This window comes from Ursus arctos, unplaced genomic scaffold, assembly GCF_023065955.2.
Source record: "Ursus arctos isolate Adak ecotype North America unplaced genomic scaffold, UrsArc2.0 scaffold_13, whole genome shotgun sequence".
NCBI classification, from domain to species: Eukaryota; Metazoa; Chordata; class Mammalia; order Carnivora; family Ursidae; genus Ursus; species Ursus arctos.
The window spans coordinates 8,482,077-8,494,314 of record NW_026622797.1 but is presented as its reverse complement, the minus strand read 5'-3'; the positions used below and the strand labels follow the sequence as shown (position 1 = coordinate 8,494,314).

The following is a 12,238-nucleotide window of genomic DNA, read 5'->3' as shown; positions in this document are numbered from 1 at the left end:
CAGAAATTGACAATTTGACAATTACTTGAAACTTGACAATTATTTGCTCTGGCCGTCTTCACTCTATTCAGTCAGTTTGTTCGAGTTTCTTCTTCACTTTGCACAACCCTGCTGTGAGTGGTTAGGTTAACAGCAGAAAATTATCAGGTAATTGAATTATGGCACTTGCCACACATAAAAATACCTGAAGTAAATGCATGTGTGAGCACAGGTTGCAGCACGGGGTCCGCTTTCCATGTTGTTTGTGTTGTGTCGTCGTTCTGTGCGTTCCCCTCCCCTCCACCCTGGAGCATTTGAGATTTTTTCAGCAGACTCTTGAAACTTAAGAGCAGGAGAGCAAAACAAGTGTTTACACTGACAGCTACTGGGGGGTCACTCTTCTGTGGGAGTAAATGAATGGTCTGTACAAAGACCCAATTCTTGCTACCCCAAAGGGGCAGCTCAAGGGAGATTTGGGGGATGGAAATATTCTGTATCTTGATTGTAGTTAGGGTTCCATGAATCAATGCATGTGTTGAAACTCACTAGATACTTACCCTAAACAAGTAATCTTACTCCATGATAATTTAAAAAAAAAAAAAAAAAAAAAAGAATGGCCCATGTCATTTTATAAAAATGAATTTTTTCTAAAACAGAATTCCTTAAAAGCTAGTTCCATATTTTCTTTTTTTCTACAAAGATTTATTATTTTGGCTATTACAAATAAAACTACTGTGAACATTCATGTACGAGTGTTTGCTCAGACATGTGTTTTAATGCCTCTCAGCTAAATACTTGGGAGTGGAATGGACAGATCATAGACCAGGTGTATGGATACCTTTTTGAGAACCCACCAAACTGTTTTCTCAAGATAGACACATCTTTTAAAAACAACGAGTATTGAATTATTCTGTCATACCCCAAATCAAAATCTGACTATATTGACCCACAACTTCTGTATAAATAGCGAGGCAGTTTAACTAGAAAAGGATATTTTTCAGAAGGAAATGCTTAGAAAATGAAAACTAAGGAAAACATTGGCATCGCTTGAATAAGCTGTATTTGTATCTATTCCAGGGGGCTCTTTGGTTAGCTCTCTCCGCCACAATAAACATTTCAACAATTGCATGGCTGTGAAATAGGATAGTGAAGTCAATTATTTCTTTTTCATTTACAGACAATCCTCTGCTTGTTGTGAGGCCACCAGGTAAGTTTCTCTTCTTGACAAACTTGACGTTCTAGTAATCAAGTTGGATATTGACTATGAGATTGCTATGATTGCTCACAAGTAGAAATGCTAGACCATTTTTGCATTTTTATGACTTAATGACAACTTCCTTGGTTTCCTTGACCCCTTTATCCTGATCTAGGGAAAAGAATGATCTGGGAATTTTTTATAGGACCATAATTTATTTACATAATCCCTTTGAATATTTTAAATGGCTGAAAAGGTAGCAAAACGCATTAAACATACAAGAGATTTTTACTTTGTATTTCAAACAAACTGTGAAAGACCTATTTCTTAAGTTCAAGACAGGTCTTAGGAGTGATGAGAACAGTGAGTCTATGCTGAGGGACTTCTGGAAGGGGCAGCTAGGATGGCATATCCCAAAAGATCAAATATGCCGTTACATCTTATTTTCCTTAAAGCTTAAAGGCTTTTTCTTACTTCAAGAATCCCTTATAGAAATGTAAATAAATATGTTCAGGTAAAAGGAGCTCCTCAATTGTACTTCAGTGCCAAGAAAGAAGGGGAGTGAGGGAAAGAGTGCCCACTGGGGAGGTGAGAAAAGCCCTGAGAGGAGGGGAAGGGCTGATGAATCAGTCAAACTCTCTGATACTTTGCGTGAGAATAAACATCGTGGAATGCCATGACTGAGAGAGTGTGTCTTGTGTTGTCAAGGTGGTGAGCCCATCTGGATCCCATTTACTTTCAAACATGACCCTAGCTACACCGACTGCCACGGCCGGCAGTATGTGAAGCGGACATGGTATAGAAAATTCGTGGGAGTTGTTCTTTGTAATTCACTGCGGTATAAGATCTACCTCAGTGACAATCTGAAAGGTAGGTCTTTAAGAATGGCGTGGTAAGGGAAGGTATGGAAATGTTTTCTCTTACCGAGTACTAGCTTGACATAGTAGGTGCATCGGAATGTATTTGAGCTGTGGACCCATTATATCTCACTGTGGCTCAAACACAAATCAGTTTTTCAGGCTCTACTTTGGAGTTACTAGTTTTTACTTTGACACCCAGAAATATATATATAATTTTTATTTTAGTTTTTAATATATGTAATTATTATATATCACTATATATAATATTTGTATGTTATATATAATTATTTTATTTTTATATATAATTTTTCATTTTCATTTTATTTTAATATTTATTAAATAATAAATATTAATAATAAGGTTTAGTTATATATGATTTTATATATAATATGTATTATTTTAATTAGATATATAATTTTTAAAAATCCACTACATTTTAGAAATGAGGTCCAAAATTCTGTTAGAAATGTAAAGGCCAATTTTCTTTGCCATTAATTCAATAACACTAGGTATGAGTGTAAGCTAGTAGTATAAAGGAAAAGATCCCACCCCCCACTCCTGTCCTTGCCATTGCCACACCTTTATGAAGAAAAAATGTAGATGGTGAAACGTGTCAGTATTACTTTTCCTGTGTCTGAATAAAAATGACATTGTTTCCATTATGGTAGGGGGTTAAAACAAAGAATACCACGAGCACCTTGAACTACTAGATTTCAAAATGCCGTCTCTATCCAGCTGGCTTTGATTCCCCCACCACACAAATCTGTTTTTCATTTTTAAAACTTGTACACTTTTAATTTTTTAGTACATATATTTTGAAAACTTTTCCTCGGCTGCTATAGATTTTTTTCTCGCTTGTGGTGATCATTTAAAGACAATGTCAGGGCACCTGGGTGGCTCAGTCGATTAAGCATCTATCTGCCTTTGGCCCAGGTCATGATCCCAGGGTCCTAGGATCAAGCCCCACATGGGGCTTCCTGCTCAACAGGCAGCCTGCTTCTCCCTCTCCTGCTCCCCCTGCTTATGCTCTCTCTCTCTCTTTCTGTCAACTAAATAAATAAGATGTTTTTAAAAAAATTAAGACATTGTGTCAAAACAAATTCTTCCCTACCATTCTCCACTCTGGCAATTTCTCAGTGTATATGTCTCTCCCAACACCTATTGTCTGTCTGTTTCTCTCTGCTCTTTCTTTTCTCTCCCACCATTGTGCTTTACCTCCTCTGCATCAGAATTCCTGGCAGAAATTACACAGCCAGCTCCAGTATCCCAGGGTCTACAGAAACAACTGCCCTACTGTGCAGCTGTGGTTCAGGACCATGGACAGCAGCTTATGCCACAGACACACACCCTACTTCTAGTTATGTATGAAAATAGGTTCTTCTATTTTTCACAGATCTTCATGCCTTTTGTAATTATTTCATAATATACCCCTATTACAGTTTCATCTATTCCTTTTTTAAAACCAAGGAGTAAAGAGGCCTACCATTTATAGGCTGAAACTTCCTATAATATTAATAGTTTCCGCTTATTGAGGACTTAAGTATTTAGCATACATGATCTTACTGAATCCTTACAACACTTTGATGTTGGTGCCATTATCACTCTTTTTCCAACATGGAAAGTATGACACACTGAGTTTAAGTACCCAATTCAAATGGTCTCCAAAGCTTGTGCAAATTCTTAAAAAAGGTGTACATTTTTTGACCAGTCACTAACCCGTGATATTCCCTTATGCAGACACATTCTACAGCATTGGGGACAGCTGGGGAAGAGGTGAAGATCATTGCCAGTTTGTGGATTCACACCTTGATGGAAGAACCGGGCCTCAGTCCTACGTAGAAGCTCTCCCTACCATTCAAGGTAATTCAAACAGAGGCCTGATTAAACTACCCTGGGGGTTGGGAGAGGAAGGGTAATATAAGGAGGAGATCACTATCGCGCTCTCTTTTGTTCACCTTTTAAAGATAGATGTTTTAAAGACAGCATTTTGAATCATATAAATAAGGAACCATCAAAATATTCCAACCATGTGCTGGAATTCGGAGAACCCAGGAGAGGCGGGGACACAAAGGAATATAAGATCTTGTCCCTACTCTTAGAAAAATCTCTTCCCTGCTCCATAACTGGGAAGAGAAAATAGACATGTAAAAGGTAACTGAGAGTGAATGACTTAAAATACAGATAATGACAGGAGTTCTGTCACATAGTTGCCCTATTGTGAGGTAATTGTGCAGACTGTAGTCACTGTCTGAGTTCAAGCAAGGCAGGCTACTTGAGGCTGTCAGGAAAGAAGGAGTGGATACTGGGCTGAGTCATTAAGAAACCTAGACATGCGGAGATTAGTCTTCCGGGCAGAGGACAGCAAGAAAACAGGTGTAGAGAAGGAAAGGTAAACAAACATACAGACTGGCCATAGCTTATCATATACTTCAGGAGGTGACGTAGTAACTATTTCATTATGGTATCACAGGGTGAGAACAAAAATACTAATCTCAAATGTTAACAACGTGCACTATGCTACTAACTCCCTCAACTGCCAAAACAAAAAAAATAGAACAACTGAATAAAGTCCAGCACTGTTTCCATTACACACTCAACTCTTAGTCAGTCATCTGGCAGTTTTAAGACATGAGATGTTCTATCAACTTTTTTAATTTGGAAAAAAAAATACCATAGGCTGATAAACACAGATTACCCGTTTTCAAAGAATTAAGATAGATTAAAATACACAGAACAGGAAAGTAAGTGTATTAGTCAGAATTCTCCAGAGAAACAGAACCAGAGAGAGAGAGAGAGAGAGATGGGGAGAAAGGTGTCCTAAGGAGTTGGCTCATATGATTATAGAGGCAGGCAAGTCCAAAATCTGCAGAGCAGGCTGGAGACCCAGCTAAGAGTCTGGGTTACAGTTTGAGTCTGAAGGCAATCTACTGGAAGAATGCCCACTTTGTCAGGGAGGTTAAACTTTTCCTGTGAGGGCCTTCAACTGATTGGATGAGACCCACCCACATTATAGAGAGTCACTTACTTTACTCTAAGTCTGGTAATTTAAAGGTGCACCTCGTCTAAAAATATTTTTACAGAAACCTTTAGAATAATATTTGGCTTAATATCTGGGTACCATGGCCTAGCCCCATTGACACATAAAATTAACCATCACAATTGGTATACAAAATATATCACATTTCTTCCTTTATTCAGGATCTTGCATTGATCCAGGGTTACTATGCATTGTTTATATTTTACTGTTTCTGTGACTGTGGTCATGGTTTTGGTTCTGAGCAGAGGTGCTCCCTCTTCAGCTGCTCACTGGTAGGATGGCGCGTATCCTTTCGTCTGGCAGGAGTAAACAGGGCCAAAGAGGAGTTGCCAAAATTTTTTTGAACAGCCTGGGGACCTCAGTTACTTGAAGGGAGAACTGCTCAAAAATGCTATAGCATTCTTTCCTTTGAGAGGTTTACCTGAAAGATCTAAAAGCCAGACTTCAAGAATTAAACCTGGAGGCTTGAGGTTCTAGGCGAGTCGCGAGGCCCTAAGTGCTGTGAGGAGCAGGTGGGAATCTTGCTGACAGTTGTTCGCCCTGCAGGGAGTGCTCCACAGAGAGCAGCTACAATGATCTTCTTTTGTGGAGAGAGAGAAATAGGGCACTAATGAACACGCTTTCCCACCTGTGTCACACACCTGTGGGGACTGGATTATCCCCCCAAATCATGTGTGGTAGAAACCCCAGGGATTCTTGCGACCCTACATAGAAATGGTAGTGTTTCTTGGGAGAACAGTTTCTCAGAGGTCTTCTGTCTGAACGAAGGTTCTGAGGATGAGAATTTTTTCTTGTGGTTCGGGCACTTTTGATGCTACCATTGTGACACCAATACCATGTGTGGGTTGCCCCTCATACCAATAGCGATTCTCAGACACCAGCGGGGTGTCCTATGGTTCAAGTCTGTCCTGACACTATACCCAGAGGTGGCGTCAGATCACACAGGTTAAGGGCTCAGTCCCACAAGACCGATGCCCTCCGCCCACCAACTTCAGGTGCGCGTCACACGTCCAGAGTGCCATTGGGCGTCTGACCTATTGGTCACATATTAGAGGTTCCTACTGCCCCCTTCTTGGGTTCGATTAATTTGCAAGAGCGGCTCATGGACTCAGAGAAACATTTTACTTACTAGACTACCTACCAGGTTATTATAAAAGTACACAATTCAGGGGCTGCCAGAGGGAAGCAGGGGCTATTCAGGGCACAGTGTGGGGAAAGGACATAGAGCGTCCATGTCCTCACTGGGAGCGCCATCCTCCCAGCATCTGCACATGTCCACCAATCCAGAACTTTCAGAACCTGAAAGTTTTTGGGTTTTTGTGGAGGCTTCATTATCTAGGCATGATTGAAGAAATCATTGGCCCTTCCTGATTGAACTCAATCTCCAGCCCCTCTCACCTCCACAGACTTGAGGAGGTGGGCCTGAAAGTCCCACCCTCTAATCCCATGGCTGGTCTCTCTGGTGACTAGCTCCATCCACAGATGCTTTCTGAAAGTAATCCCAGCCGCAGAAACTCAGGTGTGTTAGGAATATTGAGATACTTTCACCACTCTTATCACTTAGGAAATCTTAGGGTTTTAGGAGCTCTGTGCCAGGAACAGGGATGAAGACCAAATCACAGATTTCTTATTATCAATCCCAATATCACAGATGCATTTTCTTTCCCTCCCTTTCTTTTTATCCTTCTAGGCTACTTCCGCCAGTATCGCCAGGAGCCGGTCAGCTTCGGCAACATTGGCTTTGGAACCCCCTACTACTATGTGGGCTGGTATGAGTGTGGGGTCTCCATTCCAGGGAAGTGGTAACCATGGGAAGATGGTGCTGCAAGCTCACCCGTCCGGCCCCCTTGACTAACTTGCACTAGGGACCGTGAGCAGGAAGAGACAGTGTTTCAAGCCCCACCGACCCTGGGTGCCGGCAAGGCCACGGGACGGACACTGGACATCTCCAGTCTGGAGCTCGGTCCTCCTTCGTGGCCAGGACTACACACAGAATTCAGCGTGGCTGTTAACTTTGCTTCTCCACATGTTTTGATTGTAATAGCACCTGCCAGAGAGAGCAGAAACACACAGCCACAAGGGAGCCCCACTGACTCACTGAAGTCTTCACACTTGATAGGCACAAAATTCAGACACGTCCGTGTCTCCAGGGAACAGCATAAAACATGCCGTGCTTGCTTCATGGAATGCTCCATGCTTTCTCTTTTCTCAGCGGACTCTTCCCAAAGTAGCCGAATTTAAGCTTCAGATCTCTAACACTGCAGTAGAACTGAGTTACTAAAAACACCACCAAAGGAATTATATCCTCCCTGAGATTTATTCCATGGGCGTACCCACCGCTAGACCAAATGTATCAGATCATATTTGTAAAGTCTCAATTTTGAGATTTATATATATGTATATAGGCATATACATATCCTCACTTGTCTGCAAGAACATTAATTAAAGTTGCTAAATTTGTACTTGTTCACTAGATAAATGCGTGTGGGACTTTTTGGAGCAAAGGTGCTGCTTATGAACATCTTTTAGAAGCGTCCAAAGGGTCTGTACTGTGCGTGAGGAGAACAACAGAGGGAACGCCGCTGGACTTTGGGAATGGTGGGGACCTGGCGGTGACAGCAGCTGACACCAGTGAGCTAGATGCAAACCAAGTGCTTGCTGCCCAAGGAGACGGTCTGTCCACACCTGGGTGAAGACTACCACTTGCCTCTATGGGGACATATCCAGTATGTTTTCAGAATAATCAAGATTTTAGGGCCCAAATGATTTAAAAATCCAGTTAAAAAATATATATTTTTCCCCTTTCCTCCCTGAGTATCGCCTCCTCGAAATACAAGCCTCTTATCCATTTGGACGACAACATGAGAACATTTATTTTAAGACACGGTATTCTAATTCTTTTTCAAACATGGTGTCCTTTCCGTGTGCTTGGCTGTCCCGTGTCCTCGGCTGTCCCGTGTCCTCAGGCAGCTCTGTGGCATGAAGGTTTTATCTTCTTTCATAAAGGTTTCAGCATAGGAGAAGAAGGGGGGAAATGAGCTAGAGGTGTACCCTTTTCTGGGGCCCCCAGGCCACTACGGAATGATTTAGTGGCAGAATGCTGTCCAGCCTCGTGGAGTCAGTTCCTCTCAGTGCGGGTACTGTGTTGAGGGGCGACCTGATGTATCTGGTGAGTTCAAAGGTAAAACCTACAAGGAAACTTAGCAGGGTCCTTTCCATGGGGCTGTGAAAGCTGATGTTCTCCAATTCCATGATCCCCTTTCCACAGCACAAACAGTAAAGAAAATGCAAGCATTCTGACAGCCTGGAAAGATACTAGAATTCCTTAGGGAGCAGATTAGAGACCCAGTTCATATGTCACTCACAGTTTAGTTTGCAAAACAGGATGGGAACCTCTAAGTAGCTTTTAGGGCTCTTGTTCATGAAAAGGGGATTATTAAAAAAAGGATGTCTAACAACCTTATTTTTCACACAGATAACATTTAAACATACTTCACAATGCCAAGCGAAAGATAAGGTCTTTAAATATAAGTGACTTTTCCCGATAAACACGTAACTTGCTTCCTTCATTTCTCCCACCCACCCCTCCAAACTTCTGTCTGGTTTCAGCTTCCACTCGCCTGCTGTTGGAGACCAGAGAAAGAAGCCAAATGAGGCCCCTGTCGGGGAGAGCACCAGCAGATTGCACATTTCCTGAAAGTGTCTCCTCGGGCATAAATAATTCATTAGCATGTGTGAGAGAAGAGCCATTTGGTCTGTTCCACAAGCCTGTCTTGGTGATGGGGCCCCCTTTAGAAGACACAGAGCTCCAGATCAGCGCTGAGAGGCAGGCACCCCCCCCCCATTTGCAATTCACACACCGAAGGGCACGTTCCCTGCCTCACCCCCCCAAGCATTGGATGCTAATGCCACGTCCTAAAGGACATGGGTCCCTCAGAAGGCTAAGTTTATGCTCACCTCACAGAAATCCAAAGAAATTCCCTGGCATTCACTCATGCAATAGTTTTCAAGCCCTGCCTACATCCTTAGACTGTAATTCATTCTGGAAATCTGAACTTCTATTAAAATGTTGGCAGTTTTTTGATGGAAATTACTACGAACCCCAGATGACAGAGCAGCCAAGGCAAAAACAAAAACAAAAACACTGATTCTAAGCATAGGTAGGTGGTGTTACCGGTATTCTGCCCAAACTAGGTTACGTAACAGTCCAAGTGAGGGCACAGTGGCCCCGCCGAGTTTCCGGTTCCGGGTCAGGTCTGGAGGCCATGCTCTAGGAATGCCGCGGATCTCAAAACCATTTCATCTCGAGTTAGGAGGAAACTAATGTACCGATTCCCTAAAGAAGGCTTCATCTATCTCAGAGGCTCCGAGAAAGAAGAGCTTAACCCTAGAGGTCAGAAGTAGGCACAGGTGGGAATTAAAGGAAAAGAACATTTGGCTCAATGTTTTTTCTTGTTGTTTTAAAGACTTTATTTATTTATTTGAGAGAGAGCACAAGCAGGGTAAGGAGCAGAGGGGGAAGCAGACTCTGCTGAGCTGGGAGCCTGACTAGGGGCTCGATCCCAGGACTCCAGGATCATGACCTGAGCTGAAGGCAGACGCTTAACCGACTGAACCACCCGGGCGCTCAGAGCAGACAGATGAGCAAAAAACCAGTGGTATGTGACAGAGACCCTATTATGTAGTTTGCAAGGCCTAAATTCCTATCTCACCCTGTAAGAAAAAGTTTACGTACCCGTGGATTTGTTTTCTTGAGGTTGAAAGAAGGTTAAACACAGTCCTAATTTAAACACTAGCACATACTACTTAATAGATGTCCTTTCCGTTTTCTGTTACTTGAGTTATGTTTCTTCCTGACCATCTCTAGCATGGAGCACCTGAACTCTCCGAGTGCTTGGATCCTGGGTTCCCGATTTTCCCATTTGGCAAATGCTTTGTTTGTGCTACGGTCTCAGGAGGCAACACGCTCTTTGGGAGGCTTCATGCATATTTATGACCATCTGGTTAAAACATAATTTCCAGCTTTTACCAGATGAGTTTTGACTTATTTTCTCCCCTTTGACCTACCCAAGCTCCATGTCCTGGTCAGGCCAGGAGGCTGGGGAATTTGGGAATGTGATGATGAATGGGGTTATAGTGGGGCTCCTTTCTCCGCACAGAAATCAGCTCCGAGTCCCTATTACGAGGATTCTGCTGATATGCTCAATGAGCCTGTGTTTGTGGGGCATCTTGCACGTTGTGGATGCCTTAAAGTCATCTCCTTGAGGTTTAACTATTTTGCAGTTGGAGAGAAGAAGTGAGTTTAGAAAGTAAGATGACTTCCTGGCCATCCATTTCCAACTGTTCTCAGATCAGGCTGAGCTCAGTAAAATTATATGAAACCACAGAGCTTACCCGATATGAACGGAGGTGTGATTTTAAATCTTAGTTGTAAGCTTATTGTACAAAATTTAAAAATCATAATGAGAGCTAAGCACACAAGGGTTTATGATAAAAGGGAAATAAAATTGATATAACGTTGGAAGCCAATACATTTAGCACACCACACACAAATTCTTGGTCTAGACTGGGAAAGCAATATTCTCTCAGGCTGAGATTATTTGATGGCCAAGAAGAGAAATAACTCGAGAGCTAAGTCAAGGGTTTGCATAAGGGGGGACCACATAGTCTCAGGAGAGGAAATAATGTGTGGCAGGTGCTGCAGGGTTGCAGGGAGTGACAGGTTGGTGAGTAGTGGCTCTTGCCTCCTTTTCTCTCTGGTCTGTTCTCTCTCCTGCTCTCCATGCATGGCCTCATCCTCTTCCCTACAGATGGCTTTCTCTGGACACATGACGCCCAAATGCCACCAGCCCCTAGACTTCACACAGAGCTGCCATGTACAACTGCAGTGTCCAGCGACCACCCTGTGTGCAATGATCTGTCTACCAGACCTTGTAACTCTGCTTCTCTCAACCAGCTCTCCAAGTCTCTCGGTATCCAGTTCTAACCATCCTGACAGGCTCTGATGGGATGTCTTGGGCCAGGGTCCACACCCTGATCCAATCAGCTCTTCTGACGTGGGGTTGTCACCTGGTAGAAACGAGGCTGTCTATGCCTGCCCCCTGTACAGAGGCTATTTGCATGTGGAAAAAGATAACCACTGACGTCTTAGGGCAAATACACATAGGTGAATGAGACGTCAAATAAGAAAAGGGAGTCATTGTATTAGGCAACCGGTCATTTTCAATTTTCACTTAGGATATATTGAGGATTTCATGTTTGTTCACTATGAGGCTTTATGTTTCCTACTCTCCAGTCCTTCTAGCTACCATTGGGGTAGCCTTCCTTCTTAACTGAAAGAAGTTTGAGGACAATTCCAAATATTTATAATTAAATTATGGCCTAGATGCACTCTACCACACCTATGTTTTTCAAGGAAAAAAAATGAGTACATTCTTTTTGCTGTCTGAGATGCTCCAGGAAATTTTTAAATTTTGAACAGAAATAAGAGAGCAATACACAGTCGTGTGCAGCTTTCTGTTATCAGACCAATGATGAAATGAATAGCTGATGTTAAGGCAGTCTTCCTGAACAAGATGAAATGAATTAGCCAGTGATAGAAAGTTCCTGAGGGGCGGCTGGGTGGCTCAGTCAGTTGAACATCCAACTCTTGATTTCAGCTCAGGTCATGATCTCAGGGTCATGGTCTCGAGCCATGCAGTGGGCTCTGCACTCAGAGGGCAGACTGCTTGAGATTCTCTCTCTCCCTCTGCCCTTCCCCCCTCAAATAAATAAATAAATAAATAAATAAATAAATAAATCTTAAGAAGAAGAAGAAGAAGAAGAAGAGGAAGAAGAAGAAGAAGAAGAAGAAGAAGAAGAAGAAGAAGAAGAAGAAGAAGAAGAAGAAGAAGAAGAAGAAGAAAGAAGAAGAAGAAGAAAGAAGAAGAAGAAAGAAGAAGAAGAAGAAGAAGAAGAAGAAGAAGAAGAAGAAGAAGAAGAAGAAAAGAAGAAGAAGAGAAAGTTTTTGAAGGCCCTGAAGTAACTGGCCCTGAACACTTCTGAGGGCTGGAGGGGTTTACTCCGGGCTTTGGAGTTACAAGGGGATGCCCTTTGTTCAGTACTCTGAGATACCCAGCTTCTTCAGGGTAAAATCCTACATCCTTTCCACAGCCTCCAAGGCACCCC

The 12,238-nt window shown here is 42.6% G+C and overlaps 1 protein-coding gene across 2 annotated transcripts in view; it reads left to right on the top strand.

Annotated features, from left to right (window-relative positions):
- FNDC1 (fibronectin type III domain containing 1) overlaps positions 1-7,544 on the top strand; it is a 99,235-nt gene extending 91,691 nt beyond the window's left edge. For both annotated transcript variants that reach the window (XM_026505152.4, XM_044386457.3), the window contains exons 20-23: positions 1,157-1,186; positions 1,883-2,044; positions 3,772-3,894; positions 6,762-7,544. In XM_026505152.4, coding sequence (XP_026360937.3) covers positions 1,157-1,186; positions 1,883-2,044; positions 3,772-3,894; positions 6,762-6,877 — 431 coding nt within the window. In that variant the 3' untranslated portion in view covers positions 6,878-7,544. The remainder of the gene's footprint in view (positions 1-1,156; positions 1,187-1,882; positions 2,045-3,771; positions 3,895-6,761) is intronic.
- Positions 7,545-12,238: the final 4,694 nt, after the last annotated feature.